Source organism: Anas acuta, chromosome 23 (assembly GCF_963932015.1).
Source record: "Anas acuta chromosome 23, bAnaAcu1.1, whole genome shotgun sequence".
NCBI lineage: Eukaryota > Metazoa > Chordata > Aves > Anseriformes > Anatidae > Anas > Anas acuta.
The window spans coordinates 1,226,273-1,252,005 of NC_089001.1; the positions used below are offsets into that span (position 1 = coordinate 1,226,273).

Below are 25,733 nucleotides of genomic sequence, written 5' to 3' on the forward strand. Positions count from 1 at the left end.
GCTGCGTCCCTCCCTGGCTGCCGGACGTGGTGCTGGCAGCCCCGAGTGTCTGCGTGCAGGGAAAGGAAGGGAAGGGAAGGGAAGGATGCTGGAGAGGGCGAGCTGGCGTGGCCGAGTGCCTGGGAGCAGCGCGGAGAGCCCGGGTGGCAGAGTACGGCTGTGACCAAGTCTGCTTGGGATTTTGGTAATTTTAGGGACGAGTCTCTGTGGAGAGAGCACTTCTCGCATCTCCCAGCCAGGAATTGTTGTGCAGGGATTGCTTCCTGCTGAGCAAGGCCCATAAAACCCGGTGACTCTCTGGGAACCTACCTGCGGGGTGTCACTTCAGGGCAGCTCCCCAGTGCTCGCGGCCACGTCCGCATGTTTGTGCTCGGCAGGGCTCCTCACCAAGAGAGAGCTGTTTACATGCATCAGAGCCAACGATAGGCTCCTCCATACCTCAGGACTTTATTCAAAACATCATGTACTTGATGACGATAGGTTTTGCTTGATAGGAATGTAGCCTTTACCCTCGGTCATAAGAGCTTGCGGTGCAGATGGACTTTGCCAGGCAGAGCACTCTTGTACTCCTACAGCCAGATTGTAGGAGGGCAGGGAGAAGTCATCTGATAAAAGCCAGTATCCTGGCAACTCTTCCAGCCAGATCTGTTGCATACAATTGCCAAGGGGCCCTGCTAGAACATCCTGTGTTGGAGACCCTTCTCCCTCTTCTCTTGTGTAATACGAGCAGTGCACGGAGCAGGGTGCAGGATGTGCTCGGGTCCAAGGGGGAGGCAGCTGGGGCATGCTGTGCGATGGAGGGAGAGGCTGCCTGCCTGCCTGCCATCTCGGGGAGATGCTGCCCCACGTGTGTGAGAGCAGCCAGCGATCCCTTCCACCTGGCTGCAGCAATGTTTGTTCGTGCCGTCAGGGCACAGACCCGCGGCCCCACAGCGTCACGTGTCACCAGGAGCTGCCAGTTCCTTGCAGTAACCTCTCCTTTTTCTGTCTTGTCTGGTTCTCAAGAGTCTATCGTAGGGAACTGCATGGACAGGAGCTCCCCCGGCCAAGCCATGCAGGTGCCTGACCACAACGGGCTGGGCTACCCGGCGCGACCCGCGGCCGGCGAGCACCCGCGGCCCAGGACCCTGCAGAGACATCACACCATCCAGAACAGCGACGACGCCTACGTAAGTCCGAAGAGGCCAGCGCCCAGCAGAGCTAGAGGCAGCACAGAGAGGCCTCAGTCAGTACATCCATGTGCTACTACTGAAAACGTTTAAGCATAGACCAGCATGGGAAGTACTGCTGTGCTCGTGTGATTTGCCCAGAGCTGGCTGCTCTAGCTATGGCACCTCTTCTTTTTCCTCTGAGCTGTTCCTGGTGAAGCCATTTGGGCTGCCCCAGGCTTGGCTCTGGCTGCAGAGGATTACGGAAGCCCCAAGCCCAGCTTTCAGTTCTGCAGTGCAGCTAAATGACCTGGCTGTTACAGCCCAGACCTTGACCAGGAGCAAAGAGCAGCTGCTCTGCTTCCCATGTTTTGAATCTCTGAGAACAGTCATACTCACATCTTGGCGTGTTCCTTGCCACGGTTTCCTCCTGCTACGCGGCAGAAGGGCTCTTCCCTCATTACTCACATGCAGGAGCTCAGTCCTATCACCCCGTCCGCTCCCAGGTGTTGAGGTGGCATCAGCCACACCTCTGCTGTCCCCAATGTCTGCTTTTCCTTCTTCCCAGAAGCCATCACTGAAGGCTTGCAGAAGCTCCCTGGGCAGCCCGCTGGGGATAGCCGGGGGCGCAGCAGGTGGCTGGGTCTGCTCCCCCTTTGACCCGTGCGCTGGTGTCTCCACAGGTGCAGTTAGACAACTTGCCTGGAATGAGCTTAATGGCAGGAAAAGCGCTCAGCTCTGCTCGGATGTCTGATGCCGTCCTCAGCCAGTCGTCGCTCATGGCCAGCCAGCAGCTGCGGGACAGGGAGAGCGAGGGTAAGGCCGTGGGGGCAGCAATCTGGGTGGGCTTCCTGCAGAGGCTGTAACTCCGTAGGGCAAGCCCTGATGTTGCTCTTTGGTCTTACAGAATGCGGAGAGGGTTTGGAAGGTCAAGAGCATCCCAACCTAGGTGATGGCAACCAGCATCTAAACACCTCCTGTTACCCGTCGACATGTATTACGGACGTCCTACTGAGTTACAAGCACCCCGAGGTGCCCTTCGGGATGGAGCAGGCAGGGGTGTAACGAGGAGGCAGTGAGTATCCGTGCCCTCCTTTTCCCTCCAGCTGCACGCCCAGGCTCGCCTGTGTGGCAGCCCCAAAGTCGTGCTGGCCAGGCTGCCACGTGTGTCTCCTTCCCTGTGCCTTTGCCCCGCTGTTGGTGCAAGGCTGGAGAAGGGACAACGCTGAGCTTCTGCGCCCTGTGGCTGTCTGCTGTCCCTGCTGCCTGTCAGGGAAGGTGCCCTCCTCCAGGCCCTTGCTGTCACACGTTTGTGCCACGTTTTCCTGGCAGTGGCTTCGGTCTGGGCATGGCATGGCCTGTGGGGCTGGACTGTGAACGTGGCGAGGGGCTGTGGGAGCAGGATTGCCATCCTGTGCTATCCCCTAACGCCTCTCTGCTTTTTCTCTCTGTTGCAGGTTTTCTGTACAGCTTTGAAATGAAAAAGGTCCATTTTAAACCAACAGTATCTAGCAGCATTGCGCCAAATTGCCGTAGTATTTCTGACTAACTGGAATACCATGGCCCCTTTCCTCATAATCAGTTCATCCAGTGTGTTGTTCCTTTGGTTTCTTTAATTTTTTGCCATGTTTGCCTGTAACTCCAGCTATCACCGAAATAACCGGAGAACCCGAGTCCTACACGTCAGCGGAGGATTCACGGAGCCTGAGCACTGAGTCTGGTTTTGGAGGGCTTTTACTGCCCGGGCAGGGCCGCGGGGCTGCTCGGGTCCAGGAGCAGAGGGACCGCTGCCCCCCGGTGCCCCCCGGTGCCTCCCGGTGCCCCCCGGTGCGCGGGGCAGGAGCAGGCGGGGATGGAAGCTGAGCTCAGCGCTGTGCCGAGCCATCGCAGCCCCGGAGCCGTCCCCAGGAGGCCGAGCTGCCCTTCCCTCCCGAATCCTTTGCACTGGGGAGGGACCCGGCGGGCCCCCAGCCTGGGAGCGGGGGCAGAAGGAGGGGGCCCCGCACCTACCCCTGGTGCAATACGCTTCTCGTCTCATCTTCGTCTGCTTTTGTTCTTCATTTTGTCATCGTGCTGAAAGGATCGCTTCTTCCCCCACCCTCCCCCTTTTTAACCTTTTCTTTTCAAATCCGCATACAACTTTTTTGTTGTTGTTTTGTTTGTTTTTTTTCCTCCTGGCTTAATGTAGGGAAGACAGATTTTTTTTTTCTTTGTTTTCTTAGCTTTTCCTCCTGATCATGTAGGAATTGTTTTTTGGTAAATGTTGTTTTATTATTATTGTTATTAATAAAAGGCAAAAGGAATTTCTGTTTGAGAGAAATTTTTAACTAGATTCTGTTCTATATGAATTGTGACTTGCACCTTTTGTTCAAAGTATTTTATTTCTTTTAATGACTTTGTAATTGTGACTGGTTTTCTCTCTCGTGCCAGTGGCGAAAGTGGTATTCTCCTTTATACAGTTCAGACATGCGTAGGTCTCTTCTTTGTCCTTTCCATCCTTTCCTTGACTGAGAGGAAGCAAACCCGCAGCAGCCGGGGCTCGGGGAGCGCCTGGTGTCATCGTTGCCTTCGGGACTTCACGAGCTACAGCTGAAATTCCTCTTATTGACACTTTGGGAATCTTTTTTTTTTTTAAAGAAAAAAAAAAAAAAAAAGGAAAAATCGACCCAGCCCTCCTGAATTTGCACAGAAGGAAGTGTGAAACCAGCGTGGCAGAGGTTAATTCGCTATTGCTACCCATGCCTCTTCCCACCCCCTCCCCACCCTGTCCCCAGGAAAATAATGCTGTAAACGGAGCTGCGGCCCAGAAAACCAGAAAGGAGGAAAAATCTCGGCTGCTGCCAAGCAGCATCTCCCCGGCCAGCGTTGCTGCTGGCACCCTCGAGCTGCTCGGGGCCGTGGCTGCCCTGCTGCATTTATTTCCCCAGCTGGTGAAGGGGGCCCTGAGCGGGCCGGGGGCGCAGGGAGCCGGGCAGGGCTCGCCGGGCTTCAGCGGGAAGATGCCAGGAAACACTGAAAGCCTTTCGCTCTGTACCTTTGGTTTGTTTTCCTTTTGTTTACATGACACTGTATTTCTGGGAGAGTTGACAGCCACCCTACAGTAAGCATCCAAAAAAAAAGCAGGGACTCGCTTAACCGTGCCATTTCGCAGTATCACACTTTTTTTTTTTTATCATTGCTTTGTATTGTAGTAATCAATACGCGCAGTATATGTTGAATGTATATTAATATACTTTGCTATTATTTCTGTTTTTTGGAAATGTCAGAAGTATTTTTCTTCCTCATTTATGTTGGACTAAAAAAAAAAAACTACAAAAAAACAAAAAACAAAAAACCCAAGTTTCGGTAAACCTTCAGTCCATTTTTTTTGTGGGTCACTTGCAACTAGTCGATTAGTTGGACAGTGGGATCATGACAAATAAAACCATGATGATGATCTTCCCCCGCTCTCTTGTTTGCCTTGTTGCTCAACGCCGGGGGGTGGAGGCGGGGGACGGCCGGGGGCTCTGGGGGCGCCGGGGGCGAAGGCTGGCGGGGTGGCACCGCTGTCCCCTCCTGCGGCCACGCTCGGGGCAGGCGTGGGGCACACATGGCACCGTGCAGTGCCCCCAGGATTTCGGGGCTGCCTCGCTCCCAGCCTCGCCTGCACCCTCCTGGTGGGGACCTCGGGGGCCGCAGGGGTGCCGGGGCATGGCGGAGGCGCAGCCGCAGCCTGTGTTGGAGCTGTTTTCCTGAAATCCTTGGCTTATCTCCCTGCCCCCACTGCAGCGATAGGGCCTCCTGCGAAGGCGCCGAGCGGCGCTGCGCCCCGGCTGACTCATCCTGCGGATGATTCCTGCGCGCTGATGGCCACGGGGGCTTCGCTGCGGGGCCCTGCCCGGGGAGGGGGCTCCAGGAGCAGAGCTGGAGCCGGCAGCACCAACCCACCCCGAGCCCACAGCCCCCCGGCTGCGCTTCCCCAGCGCCCGTGGGCAGCCAGGCCCCCTCTGCAGCGCTTCCCTCCCTCGGGTGCCGTTCACCTCGGCTTCACCAGCTCCTGGCCAGCAGCTTGGCATGGTGCTGGCATCGCTGCTGCTTTCCTTGTGCCCCAGTTGTGCCCCGAGGTGCCCGTCCTGATCCCCAGGCTGCCCCCAGACCCTACAGGGTGGGAGCGCTCCAGCAGGATGCGGCGTTGGCCCCCTGCGTGTGCTGCACCCCGCTGCATCCCCCTGGGGGTCAAAGACGGTGCCAGGAGCCTCCTTCCCAAACCTGGGGCAAGGGGAAGCTGTGGGCAGGGGAGGGGAGCAGGGAGCAGGGCACCACAGGGGATGGGGACAGGGACAGGGATGCGGTGCCTGACCACTGGGCTGGGCTTGGGGCTGCCCCAGAGCAGGGATCATCGCTCCCCCGTGGGCAGCTCCCCCGTGGCATCGAGCAGCCCCTCCTGGTGCCCGGTGCTCCTCCGCAGCACGGTCTGGGGCTGTGCCCTGCTCTGTGCCCAGGCCCCACCGGGCTCCTTCCCTTGGAGCCGTCGCTCTGGCTGCTGAGCAGCTGGGCACCAAGGAGGAATTTTGGGGTGGCTGTGCCGGGGTGCTGTGCCCACGCTGGCTGCTTGCTCGGGGCTCAGCCTTTGCCTCACTTTGCCCGGGTGATGCTGGCACAGGGATGCAGCAGCCCCTGGGCACGGCTCCAGGCCCTCTGCACGGGGCCATGCTGGGAACCGGGGGGATGTGAGCAGCGGGGGGCTCAGGGAGGGAAGGGGCAGGGGCCCACAAGAGCGGAGGAAGCAGGGCGAGGGGTTGGGGTTCAGCAGGCCAGATCCCTGCGGGTATAAACCTCGTCCCCGGGCTCGCGGCCAATCCCTGGGGGCTGCCGAGGGGCCCTGGTGGGGCCGGAGCAGCGGGCAGGAATCTGGGTCACCCGGAGCGTAAACAGGCTCCTTGGCCAGCGAGCTGCGTCCCGCGGGGAGCTCCTGTTTGCTCGGGGCCCTGCCAAGCCGGCGCTCCTTGGCGTGCTGGCCCGCGCCCGGGCTGTGCGCACGATCCTTGAACTCCACGCGCCACATCGCCCGCGCCGGGGAGTGATTTCTTGGGCTGCAGCGCTGGCTTATCTCCGGCGGGAGCAGCCCCTCCTGCATAAATAGCAGCCGCGGGGAAGCAGCGGGCTCACACGGGACGAGCAGCAGCAGAGCGGAGCCAGGAGAGCACCGGTAAGAGCCCGCGCTGCCCCGGCACGGGATGCTCGCTCGGGCTGCCCCCAGCTCCGGGGCTGCTCCAGGACCCCCGGCCGGGGAATGGGGCCGGCGTCCTGCCCCGCAGCAGGAGGGGGCCACGCAGGGACCATCCCACATCCAGCGGGGGCACCCTCGGGGTGTCTGCTGCTGGGTTGGGGGGCTCGGGTGCTGGGCTGGCTCTGCCGAGGGCTCCCCTCACCCAGCCGCCTTGCTCTGCCCCCAGGTTCTGCCCGAAGATGAGAGTCGTGGTGGTGACCCTCGCCCTGCTCTTCCTGACGGGTAGGTCCAAAGGGGGGCAGCGGGGACGGGGACGGGGACGGGGCAGCTGAGCCTGCTGCAAGCGCTGCGAGGAGCACCCGGCTGCCCAGCTCTGAGCCAAAACTCAGCCACGAGCCCCCAGGAACACCCCCGGGGCGGTGAGGGCTCAGAGGGTCCCGGGCACAGCAGTGGGGCTGGGTCTGCCCGGGTCTCATGGCCGCCCGTCCTGAGCACACCGTGTGTCCCTGCAGGCACCCAGGCCCGCTACTTCTGGCAGCACGATGAGCCCCAGGCACCCCTGGACCGCCTCAGGGACCTGGTGGACGTCTACCTGGAGACCGTGAAGGCCAGCGGCAAGGATGCCATCGCCCAGTTCGAGGCCTCTGCCGTGGGCAAACAGCTCGAGTAAGTGGGGAGGGGGACGGTGGGGGGGTCCTGGTGGCCGTGTCCCCGTGCCCGGCGCCGTGCCTGACCTCGCCGTGCTCTCCCCAGCCTGAAGCTGGCTGACAACCTGGACACGCTGGGCGCTGCCGCCGCCAAGCTGCGGGAGGACATGGCCCCCTACTACAAGGAGGTGCGGGAGATGTGGCTGAAGGACACCGAGAGCCTGCGCGCCGAGCTGACCAAGGACCTGGAGGAGGTGAAGGAGAAGATCCGGCCCTTCCTGGACCAGTTCTCCGCCAAGTGGACGGAGGAGCTGGAGCAGTACCGCCAGCGCCTGGCACCCGTGGCCCAGGAGCTGAAGGAGCTCACCAAGCAGAAGGTGGAGCTGATGCAGCAGAAGCTGACCCCGGTGGCCGAGGAGGCGCGGGACCGCCTGCGCGGGCACGTGGAGGAGCTGCGCAAGAACCTGGCGCCCTACAGCGACGAGCTGCGGCAGAAGCTGAGCCAGAAGCTGGAGGAGATCCGGGAGAAGGGCATCCCCCAGGCTGCCGAGTACCAGGCCAAGGTGGTGGAGCAGCTCAGCAACTTGCGCGAGAAGATGACCCCCCTGGTGCAGGACTTCAAGGAGCGCCTCACCCCCTACGCTGAGAACCTCAAGACCCGCTTCATCTCCCTCCTGGACGAACTCCAGAAGACCGTGGCTTGAGCTGGCGCGGCCAGGGACTGACCCCGTCCCCCCGTCCTGCTCCCGCAGTGCCCCTTCTCTGCCCGGCACCCGGGGTGGCCGAGGGGACCGGCTCCGGGGGCCCCGGGCCAGGCCAGCCCTGGGGAGCCCCCCCCGGGGACCAACTCCTCGCACACCCCCTTCCCTCCCTGAACCGGAGTCTGTCTCAGCTTCGCCTCTCTTTTATCAAATAAACACGACTTAAGTTATTGGAGCTCACTCAGTCTTTGCAGTGGATGCTGGAGGGGGGCAGCCTGCAGGGGGGAGATGTGTGGGTGCAGCGAGTGGCACCGGGCTCAGCTGCACCCCTCTGGCACAGGGAGAGGGTCTGAGGTCTGGGGGGGCCTGGGGAAGCAGGGAAGGGAGGTGGCAGGGTGGGTGCCCGGGGCTCTCCCTGCTGCCACCGCAGACCCCCGAGCCCTTCGGGTGCTGCTCCCAGCTCTGCCCCAGCTCTGTGCCTGCCACAGCCCCACAGCTCTCCCTGCTCCAAGGGCTCTGAGCTGGGCCAGCACGGGCTCTGTCACACTGAACGCATCAAGAAGCATCTGCCAGGGTGGGCAGGCATGGTGGGGGCTGCTCTGGTGTTGGCTGAACCCCCCCAGCTTGCAGCCCCCGCATCCCCTCGGCACCCCAGTGTGTGTGTGTTGGTGCAGCGCGGTGCTCGCCAGCGGCAGAGGCGCACGCCCCCAGCCCGTGCCCTCCCTCACCCACACTGCGCGCTCCTCCTCGCCACCCCGTGCCCCCAGTGACCCCCGGCACAGCCATCCACCTCGCTTCAGCTCCACTTTATTACAAGAACCGACACGGAGGGCACACGTCGCTCCGTGGGGGAGCCGGGGCCGGTGGCCAGGTGGGACCTGCACCCGGCCGCCCCCGGCCAGCCCGCGGCAGGGCTACGCGCCCGGCGTCAGCTTCCAGAACTCCGAGAGCTGCTCCTTCAGCCGGGCCAGCTGCTGCTTCACCACGTCGGCGTTGTCCGACAGCCATTTCCTGCAAGGGAACCGCGGTCAGAGCACGGCACCGGGGGCAGAGCACGGCACCGGGTGCGCGCCGGTGGGCAGGGGGCAGAGGGCAGGGGGCAGGGTGCCCGGCTGGTTTTGGGGCGCGGGGGCACCTGGCTTGCTGAGCTGCCTCTGACTCCTGCACCGTGGTGAAGACCGACTTGACCACGTCGGTGGCTTGCTTGACGTACTCCTGCACTTTCCTCACCACCGTGTCCGTGTCATCGGGCGTGTCGGCCCCTGCGAGCACAAGCCCGGTGGGAGCGCTGCGTGCGCACCCCTGTGCCCCGCGCCCCCCCAAGCTCCCTCCAGCCCCTTCCTCCCATCACCCTTACGTGCTCCCACCGCCAGGACGGCCACGCAGACGAGCAGGAGCAGGACTGAGACCTTCATGGCTGGGGAGAGAGCAGAGCATGTGGCATGGGGCGGCGGGCAGGGGCCCCGTCCCCAACCCCTTTTCCCCAGTGCCTGGCACCCGGCCTGGCCCTGATGCTTTCCGGGGGCTTCCCCACTCACCTGGGCGCTCTGTGCCGGGGCTCTGCTCCGTGGGGGCAGCCCCAGCCTCCCACTTTATACCCTCCCCAACAGCCGCCTCCGAGGGTGCTTGCGCAAAGGTCAGCGGCGGAGTGGCTGCGGGGAGGGGGCGCGTTCCCAGGTTTGCTCTGGATGGGTTTTTCTCCCCCCCGTTTGGAGTTGAGAAATCCCCCAGCAGCGGGGGCCAAGGCTGCAGGGGCTGGCTGGGGGCTGTGCATGTGTGTGGGCACACACGTGTGCGCGCAGCCACGCTGGGCTGAGGGTGGCCGTGGGGACAGGCCCGGGGCTGCCGTGGGCTCGCACAGCACAAGGGTGACATCCAGTGGCACCCACTCCCGGCCTGGGACAATGCAGGGCTGCCTCTGCTCAGGGGGCCCTGACCCCGGGGGGGTGCTGGCAGTGCCCAGGCTGCGTCCCCAACCCCGGGCACCCCGAGGTGCTGAGGTTGGGAGCAGCGCAGGGCCTTGGCCGTGGCTCTCTGGACCTGAGCATCGCCGCTGCCCGGCTGCTCCCTGCCCCTGCCACCCCTGTGCTGCGCCCCAGCACCGCACATCTCCACCAGCCTCCACTCCAGTGTGCTGTCCCCTCTGCCCCAGCCTCCCCGTCCCAGGAGGGTCTCAGCCCCAGGTCCCCGTGCTGCCCCCAGCCCCTCGCTGGGTTTGCCCACACGCCCTGGCAGCGCTGGCCTTTGGCACCCAACCAGAGGGCTGGCAGAGCCGCGGGTGCTATCAGCACACGTCAGGCCCTTCCACGTCGCGACCTTGCTAAAGTCCAAGCCTGGGATCCGTGGCTCAGGCCTGCGTGGAAGCGGTGAGGCTGCTTGGGGAGCATAAATAGCCGCCGGCACTGCCCGGCTCGGCAGGTCCTGCAGGAAGCAGCAGCACAGGGGAGCCTCTCCTGCACCGCTCAGGATGTCTCCCAAGGCGGCCGCCCTCTTCTTGGCGCTCCTCGCCATCGCGGGTGAGGCATCGCGGGGGCCGTGGGGGGGTTGTGGGGCTGAGCACGGGGCTCTGCCTTGGGGAGGGGACCTGGCGTGATGGCCGGGGGGGTCTCTGAGCGCGGCAGTGCCAGCGCTGACCCCGTGCCCGTGTCCCTGCAGGGACGCAGGCTGATGTCAGCGCGGACCAGGTGGCCACCGTGCTCTGGAAGTACTTCAGTGAGCTGGGCAGCAATGCCAAGGAGACTGTGGACCAGCTGCAGCAAGCCGAGATCACCAAGCAGATCAAGTGAGTGCAGGGGCTGCTGCAGCACTGGGGGCTGCGGGGCAGAGGAGGGCGCTGGGCGCTGGGTGCTGGGTGCTGGGCGCTGGGCACTGACCACCCGCTCTCCGCAGCACCCTGCTGCAGGGCAACCTGAAGAGCATGAACTCGTACACCGAGGAGCTGCAGCGGCGCCTGGTGCCCTTCGCCACGGAGCTGCAGGCGCGGCTGGCGCAGGACTCGCAGCGGCTGAAGGAGCAGATCCGCAAGGAGCTGGCTGAGCTGCAGGCCAAGCTGGCGCCCTACGCCGACGAGGTGCACCAGCAGATCGGCACCAACATCCGCGAGCTGCAGGCCAAGCTGAGCCCCTACGCCGAGGAGCTGCGCTCGCAGGTGGACCGCGGCACCGGGGAGCTGCGGCGGGCGCTGGAGCCCTACGCCGCCGAGCTGCGGGAGCGGCTGCAGGACAACGCGGGCAGCATCCAGGCCTCCCTCAGCCCCTACGCCCAGCGGCTGCAGGAGCAGATCGACAGCAGCGTGGAGAACCTGCGGGGGCAGCTGACGCCGCTGGCCGACGACCTGAAGGGGCAGGTGGCACAGAGCGTGGAGGGGCTGCGCAAGGGGCTGAGCCCTTACGCCCAGGAGGTGCAGGACGGCCTCAACCGGCAGCTGGAGAGCCTCTCGCTGCAGATGGAGAAGGCGGCTGAGGAGCTGCGCACCCGCCTGGCCACCAACCTGGAGGAGCTGCGCTCCCAGCTCAGCCCCCTGGCGCTGGAGCTGCAGCAGGCGCTGCAGAGCGATGCCGAGGGGCTGCAGCAGCGCCTGGCCCCGCTGGCCCAGCAGCTGGAGGAGCGCGTGGGGCAGACGGTGGAGGCTTTCCAGAGGCAGGCGGCCCCCGTCGGAGAGGCCTTCGGGCAGCAGCTGGTGCAGCGGCTGGAGGAGATGCGGCAGAAGCTGGAGTCGGGCACGGCGGGCGTGGAGGACCACCTGGACCTGCTGGAGAAGGAGGTGCGGGAGAAGGTGGCCACCTTCCTCAGCACCACAGAGCAGGCAGAGGAGTGAGCCCCCCCTCACTCCCCCAGTAGCATTTGGGGCTTCTCCGCGGGGCGGAAATAAACTGATGCCTTGTGATGCACTCGATGTCTGTGTCCGTCCTTCCCTGCTGTCCCGAAACCCCCGGGTGCTGCTCAGCCTCCCCTCTGGATTTGGGCTCAGGGACAGAGGTGTGGCTGGGAGGGGGCAAGGGCAGGCTGCGGGCGCTGCGTGGGGGCCAGGAACCTTTTAGCCAGGGGAGCACACCACACGGGGCTGGCTGCCCCCACACAGGGGCTGAGCCTGAGGTGTCACCGCGCCTCAGTGCCACGGTGGCTCAGTGGCACCTGGGCTCCCCCAGGGCTTTGGACAGGGAGGTGTGATGCTGAGCATCCCCGCTGCAGCAGGACCAGGGCACCCTGGGGCTCACGGCGGGGTCTCATCAGCACCCCCAGCTCCACCAGCAGAGCACCTCGGGGTGCTGGGGGCAACCTCTTGTTGCAGGGGGGACGTGGGCACCAGAGGAGTCCCCCAGGGTCTCACCCCGTGTGCCGGACTTTGCCCGAGGTGCACGGAGACGCTGACGGGTGCGGGGCAGCCCCGGAGGTGCCTCTTGCAGCAGGTCTGCTCCTGCCCCTGTTTGCTGGGTTGCTCCAGAGCAAACACCCAAAGCCCGGAGTCAGCAGCTGAGGGGAGCGGCCGGGGGGAGCTGCACACAGCAGCCCCTGCCTGGCTGGCAGCGGGGCTCTCCTGCCCCTCTGGGAGCAGCCGCTCTCCATGGGGACAAGACCCAGGCTGAGGACAGGGAGGTGTTTTTCACGGGGCGAAAATCTGGACAAGAAATGGGTGAACCCTGCTGGGGCTGGGGTGTCGTGGTCCCCAGGTGTGGCTGCAGCCAGCGCCTTTCTCCCATTCCCCCGTCCCAGTGAGCCCAGCCGGGGGGTCCCATGGCCCAGTGAGCCACCAGCAGCTCCCACAGGCAGCACCGCCGGGGGGACCTGCGGCTGGGTGATCTTCAGCCAGCCGCAAAGTCCTGCTGCAAGCAGCTGGCCTGTGGGCTGCTCCGCTAACCGCTGCCTTCCTCCTCCTCCTCCTCCTCCTCTGCCTTCCTCCTCCTTCCCCTTCTCCTATTCCTCCTCCTCCTCCTCCTCTGCTTTCCTCTTCCTCCTCCTCCTCCTCCTCCACTACCTTCCTGTTCCTACTCCTCTGCCTTCCTCCTCCTCCTCCTCTTCCACTGCCTTCCTCCACTGTCCTCCTCCTCCTCCTCCTTCTCCAGGCTGCTCTGCGGGGCCAGGAGGGAGCCGAGCCCAGCAGCCGTGCCTTCATTTATAGCCCTGGATGCCGCTGAAAAGAAACAAAAAACAAAACAAAACAAAACAAACAAACAAAACACAAAAAAAAAAAGGGACCAAAAAAGTGGGCAGAAAAAGGGCAGAGCCCGGGGTTCCATTGATGGCACCACGCCGGGGGGCGTGGCTACATCAGGTGGGCGTGGCTACGAGTAGTGGGCGTGGCCACGCGGCCTCTCCCATTCACCCACCCGCGCGGCGCCCCGCCCACCTCCCCGTTACTCCCACCCCTTCCCCACGTGCCCCCTCCGTCACGTGGCGGCGGGCCGCGCCTGCGCGGTGCGGCGGGGCCGCGGCGCTCCACAAGATGTCGGCGCTGGGCGCGGTGGAGGCCGGGACCGGGGCCGGGACCGGGGCCGCCCTGTTCCGCCCGCTGGGCGCCGAGGACGGCGAGCAGCGGCCGGCGGAGATCGAGTCTCTGTGCATGAAGTGCCACCGCAATGTGAGAGCACGGCGGGGGGTGGCGGTGGCGGTGCTGTGGGGGCGGCGGGTCCCGCTGCCAGCCCCCCGCCTCACCGTGCCCCCCGCAGGGTGTGACGCGGCTGCTGCTGACGCGGGTGCCGTTCTTCAGGGAGCTGATCGTCAGCTCCTTCAGCTGCCCCGCCTGCGGATGGGCCGACGCCGAGATCCAGCCCGCGGGCAGCATCCAGGAGCGGGGGGTGCGCTACACGCTGGCGGTGGGGGCCCGGCAGGTGAGTGGGGTGGGGGTCCCAAACTCCCCCCCCTTGGTGTGAGGGTGGGGGTGAGGGGGGGGGGTGAGGGAGGTTTTTGGGGGGCTGTGGTGATGGGGATGTGCCCTGCAGGATATGAACAGGGAGGTGGTGAAGACTGACTGTGCCTCCGTGCGCATCCCTGAGCTGGACTTCGAGATCCCGGCCTTCTCGCAGAAAGGGGGTGGGTACGGGGCCGGCCCCCCCTTCGCTGCCCCCCCCTCAGGGCCAGCAGCAGCACCGGGGTGTGCTGAGTGCTGCCCCTGCGCCTCTTTTCTCTCCCTTTCCAGTCCTGACCACCATCGAAGGCATCATCGACAGAGCTGTCATGGGCCTGGAGCAGGACCAGCCCGTCCGCTGGGTAAGGTGCTGTGGCACAGGGATCTCTTCAGGGATTTAGTACACACTTGCTTTGTTCCCCTGCCTCCTGGCTCTCCACCCTTCTAATCAGCAGTGTTACGGGCTCTGGTTTGTTCTGCTGACAGCGTTATCTTCAGCTCTGGGTTGCCCCCAGCATCAGTCTCAAATGTGTCTCCCTTTTCACAGGCAACAGACAAAGAGGTGGCAAGTAAAATAGATGAGTTCATCGGTAAATTAAAGCAGCTGAAAGAAGTACATTCCCCTTTCACGTTTGTAAGTATGTGCAGAAGGGCAGACCTGTTCTGGTGGAAGCGTGGACTGGCTTCCTAAGGCTTTCTGTGGCTCTTCTGCTGTAGATCATAGACGACCCTTCAGGGAACAGCTTTGTGGAGAACCCCTACGCGCCACAGAAGGATGAAGCTCTCGTGGTCACGCATTACAAGAGGACTCCCCAGCAGGCTGCCATGCTGGGGATTGAGGTAATATGGAGGCGTTGTGCTCCCTTCCTGCCCAGCAGTGCCTTCCCCATCACTGTTGGTCTGGTGGCAGCTTTCTGCATGTGCCACGTGGCCTGGGCACGCGCTCAGGACTGATCTGCCCCTCGCTGCCTGTGAGACCTCAAATTAAAGAGCAGGTAGCAGTTAATGCTGTTTCTGGCCTGTCCTGTTGCAGGGAGAGGAGTTGGATGAGAAGCCAGCTGATTCTGTAGAGGATCTGAGGAACGAGGTGGGTGACTTTGCAATCTGAGGGTGGCTATGTCGAGGTGACTGTGGTACGTGGGACTGGCTGATGCTCCCCGACTGCCCTTTTCCTTCCTTTGATCTAGGTACTGCAGTTCAACACCAACTGCCCCGAGTGCAATGCCCCAGCTAACACAAACATGAAGCTGGTGCGTATCCTGTGGGTGACAGCCTGGGGTCAGGCTGGTGGCGGCTGCTGGGGGCTGTGCAAAGGCCAGGGTGAGGGTGGCTTTGTGTGCTGCCCTGGGCCTGTTCTGCTGCATCCATAAGGCACGAATAAATGATACCTAGCAGAGGGCACAGGCCGCTCTGAGATGGAATTGTTGAATTTTCCTTGACTGCCTGCTCCAGAAATCCCCCACTTCAAGGAGGTGATTATCATGGCCACAAACTGTGACTCCTGTGGGCACAGGACAAATGAGGTGAGCTGGTAAAATACTGGCTTATTCTTTCTTCTTTTTGTGTGCTGGGGGGATTCTTGTATTCTTTCATGGCTGGGTGTTTCTCAGACTCCCTGCCTGTGCTTCACACTGTTCAAAACGTAGCAGTCTGGGCAAGCCAGGCAGGGAGGCTGGGCTCTCAGTCTGTTTCATGATGCCCATTGCACTGGGCGTAGAACTGCCTTGGTTATGTGTGGGGGCAGATCACTTGCAGGCTGTGCTGAAGCTGACACCTGGTTAGGTTGGGGTCTGTTCAACGTGCTGGAAGACTCCCGTGTTCCCCAAATAAGGGGAGAGAGCCTGGCTTCCTTGTAAATTATGGCCTGACCAGTATGAAAGTTGGGGCCGCTGACTCTTGGGTGTTGTAGGTGAAGTCTGGAGGAGCAATAGAACCCCAGGGCACCAGGATCACCCTTCGGATTACAGATCCTTCGGACATGACGAGAGACATCCTAAAGGTAAGGAGCCTTTGGCTACCTGCCCCCTCCCGCAGAGGGTGCCTGCTGGCCTGTCAGGACTCACGCGGGGTCCCTGTTACAGTCAGAGACGTGCAGCGTGGAGATTCCAGAGCTGGAGTTTGAGCTGGGAATGGGAGCACTGGGAGGGAAATTCACCACGTTGGAAGGGCTGCTGAAGGACATCAAAGACCTGGTAAGTGAGCCTGGGCCGCTGTCTAGCGGAGCTCTGCCAGGAGGGTTTGTATTCCTCTGCAGAGCAGTGCGCTGCTCCTCATGCTTCTTCCTCCCTTCCCAGCACGGCGTGTTGGTTATGCTTGTGCTGAAGGGTCCTTCTCAACACCCAGCAGAGCTCAGACCCCTCTGAATTAATTTTTGGCCTTTTTGTGTGGCGAGGGCACTGTGGGACTGGGCTTCTCCTGCCCTGCATAAGTGCTGGGTCTGCTCTTCCAGGTGGAGAGAAACCCCTTCACCCTTGGCGACAGCTCTACTCCAAGCAAAAAAGAAAAGCTGCAGGAGTTTGTTGGCAGGCTGCAGGAGGTAAGTGTCCTTAATTCCCAAACTGCGGTGTGGTTTTGGCTTTGTCACTGCAGTGGATGGGGTGTGTTTAACTGAACTGTGTGGCGAGTGCCACAGAACCTCTTTGAGCCGTTCCACACTTGTGCTGCTGTGCCCTCACGTGTTTGTCAAGCAGCTGCTGTTAACTAACGTTCAGTGAAAAGATGTGTGCTGTTGGTACCAGAAATGCCTTAATGTATTGGCGTGCTCTCTTCCTGCAGATAATAGAGGGAAAGACCAAAGCTCACTTCATAATGGATGATCCAGCAGGCAACAGCTACCTTCAGGTACAGCGGTGTGCACTCAGACATCCTGACATGTTCTGAATGGCTTGGATGTATTTTTTTTCCCCTTGTTTGTTGGCTGTTAGGGCTTTTGGGGGGCTTGTGTAACGAGAAGTGCCCAGGGAAGGAAGGCACTTCCTAGGGAAGGAAGACTGCTGGTAAATTGGGGGGAGGGATGGTGGCAGTCGTGTCTGTGTTTGAGATTAGGGGCTGGGGATTTGGGAATTCTGGAATTTGGGTTTCTCTGGGGCCTGATAGGCAACTGGTGCTTGGTACAGGGGCTGGGTTTGTTGGGTCTGGAGCTCCTCCGCCCCAGGCAGGAGGGGATGGAGGGTCAGGAGGCTTCTCTCTGCCCTGCAGAATGTGTACGCCCCAGAGGAGGACCCAGAGCTGCGGGTGGAGCGCTACGAGCGCAGCTTCGAGCAGAACGAGGAGCTGGGCATCAACGACATGCGCACCGAGGGCTACGAGGCGGCCGCCGACCGATAGCAGTGGGGCTGAGCCCCCCTCCCGCAGCACCAGGACTCACTGCTAACTGGGGGCACACCGGGAGCGCCGCGCTGGGGTGGGTGGGGGGGTGATTTTGGGGTAGATTCGGCTGTTTTTGGGGTTTGTTCTAATAAAGCACCTGCGGATAGCACCATGTGCTCGGCTCCTCGTGGCGGGGCGGGAGGCCACGCCCCCTTTCCCAGTGACCACGCCCCTTTCCCGAGTGACCACGCCCACCCCCGGTACTTAACACGCATCATGGCCACGCCCACACACCCGCTGGCCACGCCCCCTCGCTCGTTAGCCACGCCCCCCTCCGCCGCCCAATGTCCCTCGGCGGCCGCCGTACTTCCTGTTTCCGTACTTCCTGTTTCCTCCCGGTTGCCGCCCGGCCATGGCGGCGCGGGGCCTGCCGAAGGCCCAGTACCTGCAGCGCTACCTCAGCGGCCCGCCCGCCGCGCAGCCCCGCCGCCGCCGCAGGAAGAAGCCGCCGGGCGCCGCCAGGACCGGGTGAGTGCGGGGCCGAGGCCTCCTCCCCCTCCCCAACGCCTCAGAGCCGGGCCCGGTGCTCCCCTCCCCGCCCCCCCCCCCCCCCCATCCCCTCACAGCCGGGCCTGGTCCCGGTTCCCCCCCCCCCGGGCCCCAGCCGCTGACGGAGGCCCCGGGCCCGCCCGCAGGATGCGGATCGTGGATGACGACGTGAGCTGGAGCAGCCTGGCCGGCGGGGAGCAGCAACAGGACGAGGAGGAGGAGGAGGAGGGAGATCTGCCCGTGGTGAGCGCCCCGGGGGGGGGGCACGGAGCCGTCAGGGGTGGGATTGGGGCTTTAATTCTGTAATTAGGGCTTTAATTCCTGATTCTGTGGGTAACAGAGTTGCCTACACTGGGAGGGAGCTCCGGGATTACCTGGTCCAACGTCTGAGCTGACACAGCGAGCCCTCCCCTAACCCATATCACCGAGCTCTACCCCTAAACATCTTAGTCACACCTAATCACTTCTTTTGCAGAGTTTAAGCCCCTTTCTGTTTCTTTTTCCTCTTACAATTTGCATTGCTGACTCCAGCGTTTCATCCTTAGGTGGCAGAGTTCATCGATGAGCGTCCCAGTGAAGTAAAGCTCATGGAGGAGTTCCGAACAAATGCGAAATGGAAGCTGTTAGGAGGTGAGGCAAAGCCTTCCTGGCACTTCTCCCTGAATGCTTTGCTGTTCTAAACAATAAAATGGTGAGGTAAAAATAGTGCTATCTCACAAAAAATCTTTCAGTACTAAAGAGATCACAGTGTGGAGAACCTTACTCTAGTAACTTACTGATGTTTTTTCTTTAGACCAGAACGAAGACTCGCAGAGTTCAGATATCTCAGTACCTGCCAAACCTACCGCAAGGTCTGTATTTCCAGCCACAAATTCTTCTCTTAGTTAATCCTTTTTTTATTTGTTTTGGTCATTCTCTGTCTCATTCTGCAGTTTCAAAGTGCTGCAGCGTGAGAAGTAGCACACACGGGGATACTTCTTCCACTGCTGAATCCCCTCTGGATGGGGGAGAAAAGCTTTCAGCTGGCACATTGTTCAGGTTGCTGCAAGATGTGCAAGCAGCCACCCTGCAATCCCTTGTCACCAGAGATATCTGGATGGTGACTGGCTGCAGACCTGGAGCACAGTGAGGGTGGTGGCATTGCAATGTGCCCCTCTTCTGAAGGCAGCTGGGGGATGTTCTGTGATCAGAGCCCAGGGGGGCGTTTTGTCGTGAGGAGGTGATTGTATGAGGGCACAAATTGGGCAAATAGGTTTTGTAGTTCGAGTGTTCCAAGGGTTCCTGTAGACCGTAAAGTGATGCTAACAGAGGTTTGCTGAGATCTAAGTCGTTTTGGAAGGTTTCTTGGATCTGTTTTAGCAAGTCTGTGGCTGAGTTATGCAGGTTGTTGTTATTCTATCCTCCTGGTAGCTTTACAGGCTCCATTTTTGTTTCTGTTTCCAGTCTGGAGACAGCAAAGCAAAATAAACTAATTCTCATTTGAAACTTCCCTCCTCCTCCTAGGCGACAGCGCCACGACTCCCCAGACAACTCACCACCAAGGCAACTGCGGCACGACTCCCCGGATCTGTCCCCTCCCAGGCGAGAGAGAAACAATTCCCCCAGCCTCTTACCGCCCAGGCAGCAGCGCCACGAATCCCCGGATCTCTCTCCGCCGAGACGGAAACGCCACGACTCCCCAGATCTCTCCCCACCACGACAGAAACGCCACGACTCTCTGGATCTATCTCCTCCGAGGCGGAAGCGCCACGACTCTCCAGACCCATCAGCTCCCAAGCGACAGCGCCACGACTCTCCAGATCTCTCTCCTCCCAGGCGACAGCGCCACGACTCTCCAGATCTTTCTCCACCAAGACGAAAACGCCACGACTCTCCAGATTCATCACCTCCGAGGCGGAAACGCCACGACTCCCCGGATCTCTCCCCCCCGAGACGGAAACGCCACGACTCCCCAGATCTCTCTCCTCCCAGGCGACAGCGCCACGACTCTCCAGATCTCTCCCCACCGAGACGGAAACGCCATGACTCTCCAGATCTTTCTCCACCGAGACGGAAACGCCACGACTCCCCTCATGTCTCTCCGAAGAGAGTCAGTTCAGCAATGGGAAAAAAGGGCTGCAAAACAACGGAGAAGTCACAGTCAGGGGGGATGCAAGGAGAGCAACCTCACCTCAGGCATGGCTTCTCTGACAAATCCTCGTCGCGCCAGAAGCGGCAGGCTACGCCAGATCTGTCCCCTCCACGGAGGAGGAGAGATGATTCTGACCCAGATTCATCACCACGTCGGCAAAAGAGGTCTGGGTCACCTGGTCAGAAAAAGCCAAATAGAACAAAAGGTGAGCCTGGAAGAGTTCTTGTTCTGTCTCTGCTGATCATTGCTGGCTGCCTGGTCTGTGGTGCTGTGTGCATGGTTCTGGGAGTGAGCAGTGTGGGATCAGCAGTCTGTCAGCAAGGAATGGTAGCGGGCAGTTTGCTGTCTGTGGTTAAACTAGTTCCTGTAATCCTACCAGTTAGTAGCTTGAGCAGAGTTAACCTGCAGGCTAGCTGGGTGAGGCTTAACTTCTCTGAAAGGAAAGCTTAAACCTTGTCTCTGAGCAATGCATGTTCAGAAGGAATAGAATTTAAAGGCTGGTGACACGTGTTTGTCTTTCCCTGCAGCTTGTCACCTCTCGAGGTATTGATTTTTCAGTGAGTTACCTCGTGCATCACCACCTTCAGACCTTCTGTGATTCTTGTATGTGTCTGTGTTACAGGTGCTTCCCCAGACACGAGGAAGCCTAGGCACGTGCCCTCGCCTCAGAGGTGCCTGAGGCATGACTCTGAGTCCCCACCTCCCCGGAGGGCTGCCCGGAACGCCTCTGACGCAGACCTTTCTCCGCAGCGGAAGGATCGCAGGTCAGGCCTAGTGATTCCCTTAAACAGTCCTCTGCAACAGAATCAAAGCACGTTTTCTGACTGATTTCTCTCTTCTGTGAAGGACTCTGCCCACTGGGAAGGATCAGCAGAGCTCGAGGAGTCCCACTGATCTCTCGCCTCATCACCACCGTGACTCTAAGGGATCTCCCAAGAAGGTGAGGGTTTTGTCTTTCCATCTGAGCTCTAGATCACTTCCTTCTGATAGGAAACTTGAAGTCCAGTGGCTTACAGACTGCACCTCATCTGTGCAGCTGTGCTGGACTGTCAACTCTCAATGAGATGAGGTGTGAGAGACATAAGGGGACTCTGTCTCAGTGCACTGTTTTTTTTTGGAGGGCTGTGGCAGCTGCTCCCAGAGTGGCTTTGTAACCTGGCTGTCTTTTCTGGTATTTCTTTTGATTTTGGGCCATCCCCTCATTATGCCTCTGGGTTACTGGGCAGCTCTCAGCCAGCAGCAAGTGTGATTCTTGTTTGATTCCCAGGCAAACATGATGATGACGGGCGTCAAAGCTGGCTTGGTGTCAGCTGATGTGCTGCGGAGGGAGCAGCAAGAGCTCAAGAAGCGTGAGAGAAGTAACAGGCACCTGGAAGGTAGGGGTCTAAACCCACTGGTGAGCAGCAGCTTGCTTTATTTTTCTCCACTTTCTGCTGGTTCTTAATGCTGTGTCAGGCCTTGTCTTGAGTGCTGGTTGTTGGAGAGCAACCCTGTGGAGTAGCATCTAGACATGCTGATGGATTCCTGTGGGTAGGGCCAGTGGGCCTCTGAAAAGAAACGAAAACACTTTCAAATGGTGATTTCAAAGCAATGTTAGTGAAATCGTTGGAGAGGTGAGAGGCTTTTTAGTCTGTCTGCCCCAGCTTCATGTCCTAATCAGAAGAAGTGAACTAGTGTTAAAAGAGCTCGTGGTGTGAGTGTGGCTATGTGGGGCAGCAGCTAATTTGCCTGTTACCAGTAGGTAAGCTCTTTCAGAGGCTAGAACATGTAAAAGGAAAATACGCAGAGATGAGTTCCAGTTAGTCACTGAATTGTCTGGAGACTGTGAAGTATTCCAAAATGAGTGACTTGGGGCATCTGTCACCTTCAGAGGAATCTCGGCACACCGAAACCGTCTACCGAGACAAGTCAGGCCGCAAGAGGGACCTTGCTCAGGAACGACTTGAGCAGAAGCAGAAAGATGAAGCCAAGGCTGAGAGAGATGAACAATACGCCAGATGGGGCAAAGGGTAAGGGTCCTTCCATGGTCGTTGGGTCTTGCATCACAACTCCACTCCCTGTTTTTTTGTCTGGTTTTGGTACCACCAAAGGTACTGCTTATAGTGCTACCTCTCACAGGGTCAGGGGCTGAAGGTTAGTAATGTTTTGAGTTTGAACCTGGGACATACATACATACTCCGATACGTCTTAGAGACCCCTTGAATTATCCCGTCCATTGCTGCATGTGCTTTGGGAATGCTGCACACAGTGGAAGTTCAGGACTGTGGTCAGTACTGCAAGTCACAGTAAAGGACTCTGTGGTTTCAGGATAAAGCTTTGTTTGTGTTCGTTTTCAGGCTAGCACAGGGGAGGCAACAGCAGCAGAATGTGGAAGATGCAATAAAAGAGATGCAGAAGCCACTGGCCCGTTACATTGATGATCAGGATCTGGATCGAATGCTGCGAGAACAAGAGAGAGAAGGAGACCCCATGGCTGACTTCATCAAAAAAAGGAAGGCCAAGGAGAACAAAGAAAAGAAAGGTATGGGTATTAAGCTACGCTGGTGTAGGTCTTAAGGCCCAAGGAGCATAGAAATGCAGCTGCTGTTTAATTAATAGCATAACATTGCTTCATGGCAGCTTAGTCCTTGTCTGGAGTTAGTGACACAGCAGTGTTTGCTATTAGTGGCTTGTTACTAGTAACTGTTACTGCTATTTGTTAGCTTAGAGAGTGTGTCCAGTGACTTACGCAGTCAGCATACCTCAGTTTGATTAAGGGAGTGCTGCGAGTTTCCACTGTGAGCTCCACAGTAGGGGCAGTCTGTGCGTTAGGTCTGTGTAGCTTTGAGGTTGATGTGATCACAGGATTGCACTGCAGTAGTAAATGGTTGGATTGTTCTTTCTGTCTCCAGAAAAACCTAGGTACAATGGACCAGCACCTCCACTCAACAGATTCAACATATGGCCGGGGCATCGCTGGGATGGTGTGGACAGGTATATATGTGTTCCTGAGACACTGATGACGTAGATTAGCAGTAAAACTAAAAGAGCTTTTACTTCAAAGAGCTTACAGTGAATGAGATTTAGCACATGCAACCTTTACATTGCCAACAGTTGTGAATGGGTGCTAAGTACATCCTTGCCTGGGACAGAAAGGAGCAAGGCTCTAATCGGATCGGGTCCTTCAAGGTCTCTAGTGGCTCTGATGAGGCACCAGGGGAACATCCTGTGCTGTGTGTTGGCACCGTGTTGCATCTGGTGGCTGACAGCAATGTTTCAGATAGGTTCTGGAACATGAACACGGGGCAGCAGGCAGAGAGAGCCCCCCTCAGCCTCAGGATGTAGTCGCTGAACTCTCATCAAAGGCACTAGCTGCTGTTAACCGCAGATCAAGGTGGGAACTCAGCTGGAGACGGCAAAGCAGAAGTAGTGAAAAATTTGTGATGTCTCTAAAAAAAAAAAAAATTGTTGCTTTAGCAAAATCTCCTGTACTGCAGCCCACACTCTTGGTATCGCTTTGTAGGTCCAATGGATTTGAGCAGCAGCGCTTTGCCAGGATAGCCAACAAGAAGGCGGTTCAGGAGCTTGCGTACAAGTGGAGTGTTGAGGACATGTAGGCAGAAGAAACAACCACGCAGAACAGCACCTCTGGGCTAGAGGTCCACCTCCTGCTGCTGCCGGGGCCGTGAGTAGTGGCTCCGTCTGCCTGGACCAAGCGCTGCCCTCAGCGTGTCCCAGCAGGCCGTCCGCCAAGAGGCAAGGCTGCGTTTAGAGGAGCTGCTGAAAGGATTTCCAGCCAGCCAGAGCGGACTGGTGCGGGAAGCTGCAGTGGCTGAGTGTGCTGGAGAGGTGCAGTGGCTGCTGCCTGCTGCTGCTCTCTGGCGCTCCCTCGTGAGGTGCTGCAGACACAGACTCCTGGCCCGTGTATTTCTCGTCTAACAAGCTGTAGAAACTATGCTAAATTGTTTTATGCCAAATGCTTTGCCCTCTGAAGGTGGTTTACAGATCTTAAATCTCTTAAATCTCAGGGTTTTTAATGGTGAAACTATGCTGAGAACCTGGTCGCTGGAGAGTTAACCTCATCCAGTAGGTCAGTCTGTTCCAGAGTTCTTCCAGAGAGCATCTGTGCCCTAAAACTCAGTACTGTGAGCTGATTTGCCTCTGGGCTCGTGTCAGATCTGCCCCCATGTCCTGGCTAGTGAGCCCAGAGGGCTTGTGTTCAGTTTTGTGCAGCTCTTGTGCCCTCTAGTTCAGAGTCAATGGGCTTGCAGTGAAATTAGTAAAGCAGAGCCGCTCCTTGTCCTGCTGGAGTTGTGCCAGGCGGGTCGGTCTGCGGCAGGAAGCTGCTTGCTGTGTATCTGTCGCTCTGGTTCTACCCTGGAAGAGGCAGAAGGAACAACACGCGATGTTATACTTGAAGGCAAAATCTTCAGGAGCTCCAGCAGCTCCTCGGGGGTCGATTTCTTGTGGAAATAAACATGCAGAGGCTGCTTAAGCTGTTTCCCCTGACCATTATTTTCTTCGGAGTAGCTAATGGTCATGGATTAGCCCCCCCAGATGTCTCTCTGGACAGTGCTGCTTGGCACTTCTTAACGCTGCTGCCTGGGGGCTTGCTCCGGCGCGGAACGTAACCCCTCTCTGGTGAGCAGAGCTGTCGGGCTCGGAGCTGGAGGCCAGGCAGTGTTTCACTCAATCCCTGCTTGCGAGAAAGCACTTCTGGAAATAAATACAGTTGTTCTTGTTTACGTCCCAGAGAGCATGTATTAACTGCAGCCAGCAGTTTCCATGGAGATGCCTTGTCTTCAATAGTGATCAGGGGCCAGTCATCAGCATTGCTCTTTGCAGCGATTCGCGAGCAGTAGGAGGGCTGTGGGTGAGAAGATAATGACAAAGTTTTCTCTGGAGTGTGTGAGCCTTGAGACTGTCTTCCCTGTTTTTCATTCCCAGTTATGTTTCTAGCCATCCTGAAATCTGTATGTACACTTGTAAATAACAGCTTTCTGTTTTTTTACTCGATTTTTGTGTGCTGTTTTTTTTCCGAGGCAAGGGTGAGGCGGGTAAGTAATTGTCAGGCGGGTAAATAATTGTCAGCCTGCTGGTAAAAGGATTGCATGTAATTTCCTCTGCTGCCATCACAGCCCGTGGCTTGCTCAGCCAAACAAATTGTACTTTGCTAACACCTTTTTCTGAGTCTGTTGGTAACTATCCAGCTGAAAGCGGGAACTTACTGGGCCGTGGCTGCGCTGACAGTCCTGCTGGTATTTATGGGGCAGTCGGAAAGCCACGCTGCGTTCGCTGGGCACAGGTACCCTCCATCCCTGCTTCCAAGCACATAAACCACAGCCTGCTATTCCCAGCCAGCGACTGGGGTCAGGAGAGGAATGGAGAATGAGGCACCGTTCGTAGATCCTGTGGGAGTGAGTTGTGGTTTCTACCGTAATAGCTAAACCGAGGGAAACAGCCCCGAGCAGGGCTCATTTTTCGTGGACACAAAGGCGATGTAAAGGCACGCTCGGCTTGTGCAGGGCCCGCTGTACCCTGTCAGGCAGGAAAGTAGTTTGGGAGTGCGAGGCACTAGTGTGAGGCGGCAGTAATGGTTCAGTGCTGCAGAGCTGCTTGCTGCAGCATATTGAAAACCTGCTCCTCAGTCACGCACAGGTTCTGCTTGTACTTCTCCCTTCACCACCAAGGTCCTGGTTTATTCCTGTAACCAGGAGGAGCTGCGGCCTTGAAGAACAGAGTTAATTTTAACACACTCAGTTTTGCTCTCACGTAGCAGTGCTTCTGGAGATGTCTTTTCTTGTGTTAATTCTTTTTTTTTTTCTCTTTACATTGTATTACTGAATTCACCTTAGAATTGTTGCTGTGTTTGGATGCTTGTACTTTCTTGTCCGCCCTGCCTGGGTGGAAGCGTGCTGCTTCCTTCCCGAGGAGCAGCAGCCCACGTGCAGCTGGCTAGCACCAAAGTAGGGAATGTAAGTTGCTGTTCAGGAAGGCAGAGCCAGCTTCGTGCTGGTACTAATACAGTGCTTTTTTTGCACCTGTAAACAGCATAAACTTCTGCAACTTATTCCGAAGGTTTCAGTTTTAAAATTTTAAGTGGAAGTACGTGTTTATTACTACCACGGGGACCTTAGAGCAGAGCTCATTACGGCACTGAATTTCTGTAATACATCTATTACAATTTTATTACCAGGCACTTTCTTGCTAAGATA

The 25,733-nt window shown here is 58.9% G+C and overlaps 6 protein-coding genes across 11 annotated transcripts in view; 5 read left to right on the forward strand and 1 right to left on the reverse strand.

The window, feature by feature from the left end:
* The window catches only part of SIK3 (SIK family kinase 3), a 66,806-nt gene extending 63,355 nt beyond the window's left edge, over window positions 1–3,451 (forward strand). For all 4 annotated transcript variants that reach the window (XM_068659007.1, XM_068659009.1, XM_068659010.1 and 1 more), the window contains 4 exons: window positions 1,006–1,169; window positions 1,832–1,964; window positions 2,056–2,223; window positions 2,606–3,451. In XM_068659007.1, coding sequence (XP_068515108.1) covers window positions 1,006–1,169; window positions 1,832–1,964; window positions 2,056–2,213 — 455 coding nt within the window. In that variant the 3' untranslated portion in view covers window positions 2,214–2,223; window positions 2,606–3,451. The remainder of the gene's footprint in view (window positions 1–1,005; window positions 1,170–1,831; window positions 1,965–2,055; window positions 2,224–2,605) is intronic.
* APOA1 (apolipoprotein A1) overlaps window positions 1–7,935 on the forward strand; it is a 113,438-nt gene extending 105,503 nt beyond the window's left edge. For 2 of the 3 annotated variants that reach the window (XM_068659022.1, XM_068659023.1), the window contains exons 2-4: window positions 6,583–6,639; window positions 6,870–7,023; window positions 7,111–7,935. In XM_068659022.1, the coding sequence (XP_068515123.1) occupies window positions 6,597–6,639; window positions 6,870–7,023; window positions 7,111–7,708 (795 nt within the window). In that variant the 5' untranslated portion in view covers window positions 6,583–6,596 and the 3' untranslated portion in view covers window positions 7,709–7,935. Of the gene's footprint in view, window positions 1–6,231; window positions 6,337–6,582; window positions 6,640–6,869; window positions 7,024–7,110 lie in introns of those variants that run through there. The other variant, XM_068659020.1, reaches the window with a different exon arrangement.
* A 560-nt stretch (window positions 7,936–8,495) lies between these two features.
* On the reverse strand, window positions 8,496–9,385 carry APOC3 (apolipoprotein C3). The gene is made up of 4 exons (XM_068659024.1): window positions 9,244–9,385; window positions 9,063–9,122; window positions 8,841–8,967; window positions 8,496–8,716 (listed from the first exon to the last, which is right to left on the reverse strand). Exons 2-4 carry the CDS (start codon window positions 9,118–9,120, stop codon window positions 8,620–8,622), a joined length of 282 nt encoding a protein of 93 aa, XP_068515125.1. The 5' UTR covers window positions 9,121–9,122; window positions 9,244–9,385; the 3' UTR covers window positions 8,496–8,619.
* Window positions 9,386–10,060: 675 nt separating this feature from the next.
* On the forward strand, window positions 10,061–11,595 carry LOC137843596 (apolipoprotein A-IV-like). Its single transcript, XM_068659019.1, has 3 exons — window positions 10,061–10,221; window positions 10,361–10,487; window positions 10,595–11,595. The coding sequence occupies exons 1-3, from the start codon at window positions 10,173–10,175 to the stop codon at window positions 11,520–11,522; spliced, it is 1,104 nt and encodes a 367-aa protein (XP_068515120.1). The 5' UTR covers window positions 10,061–10,172; the 3' UTR covers window positions 11,523–11,595.
* A 1,489-nt stretch (window positions 11,596–13,084) lies between these two features.
* ZPR1 (ZPR1 zinc finger) lies at window positions 13,085–17,028 on the forward strand. Its single transcript, XM_068659158.1, has 14 exons — window positions 13,085–13,283; window positions 13,372–13,533; window positions 13,645–13,735; window positions 13,842–13,912; window positions 14,098–14,184; window positions 14,268–14,390; window positions 14,584–14,637; window positions 14,738–14,804; window positions 15,003–15,073; window positions 15,460–15,549; window positions 15,632–15,742; window positions 16,000–16,086; window positions 16,326–16,391; window positions 16,749–17,028. The coding sequence occupies exons 1-14, from the start codon at window positions 13,149–13,151 to the stop codon at window positions 16,875–16,877; spliced, it is 1,344 nt and encodes a 447-aa protein (XP_068515259.1). The 5' UTR covers window positions 13,085–13,148; the 3' UTR covers window positions 16,878–17,028.
* Window positions 17,029–17,227: 199 nt separating this feature from the next.
* Window positions 17,228–24,532, forward strand: BUD13 (BUD13 homolog). The gene is made up of 12 exons (XM_068659157.1): window positions 17,228–17,387; window positions 17,555–17,651; window positions 17,954–18,038; window positions 18,202–18,259; window positions 18,912–19,744; window positions 20,162–20,303; window positions 20,386–20,479; window positions 20,807–20,915; window positions 21,410–21,548; window positions 21,876–22,060; window positions 22,431–22,512; window positions 23,042–24,532. Exons 1-12 carry the CDS (start codon window positions 17,272–17,274, stop codon window positions 23,133–23,135), a joined length of 2,034 nt encoding a protein of 677 aa, XP_068515258.1. The 5' UTR covers window positions 17,228–17,271; the 3' UTR covers window positions 23,136–24,532.
* The last annotated feature ends 1,201 nt before the right edge of the window (window positions 24,533–25,733 follow it).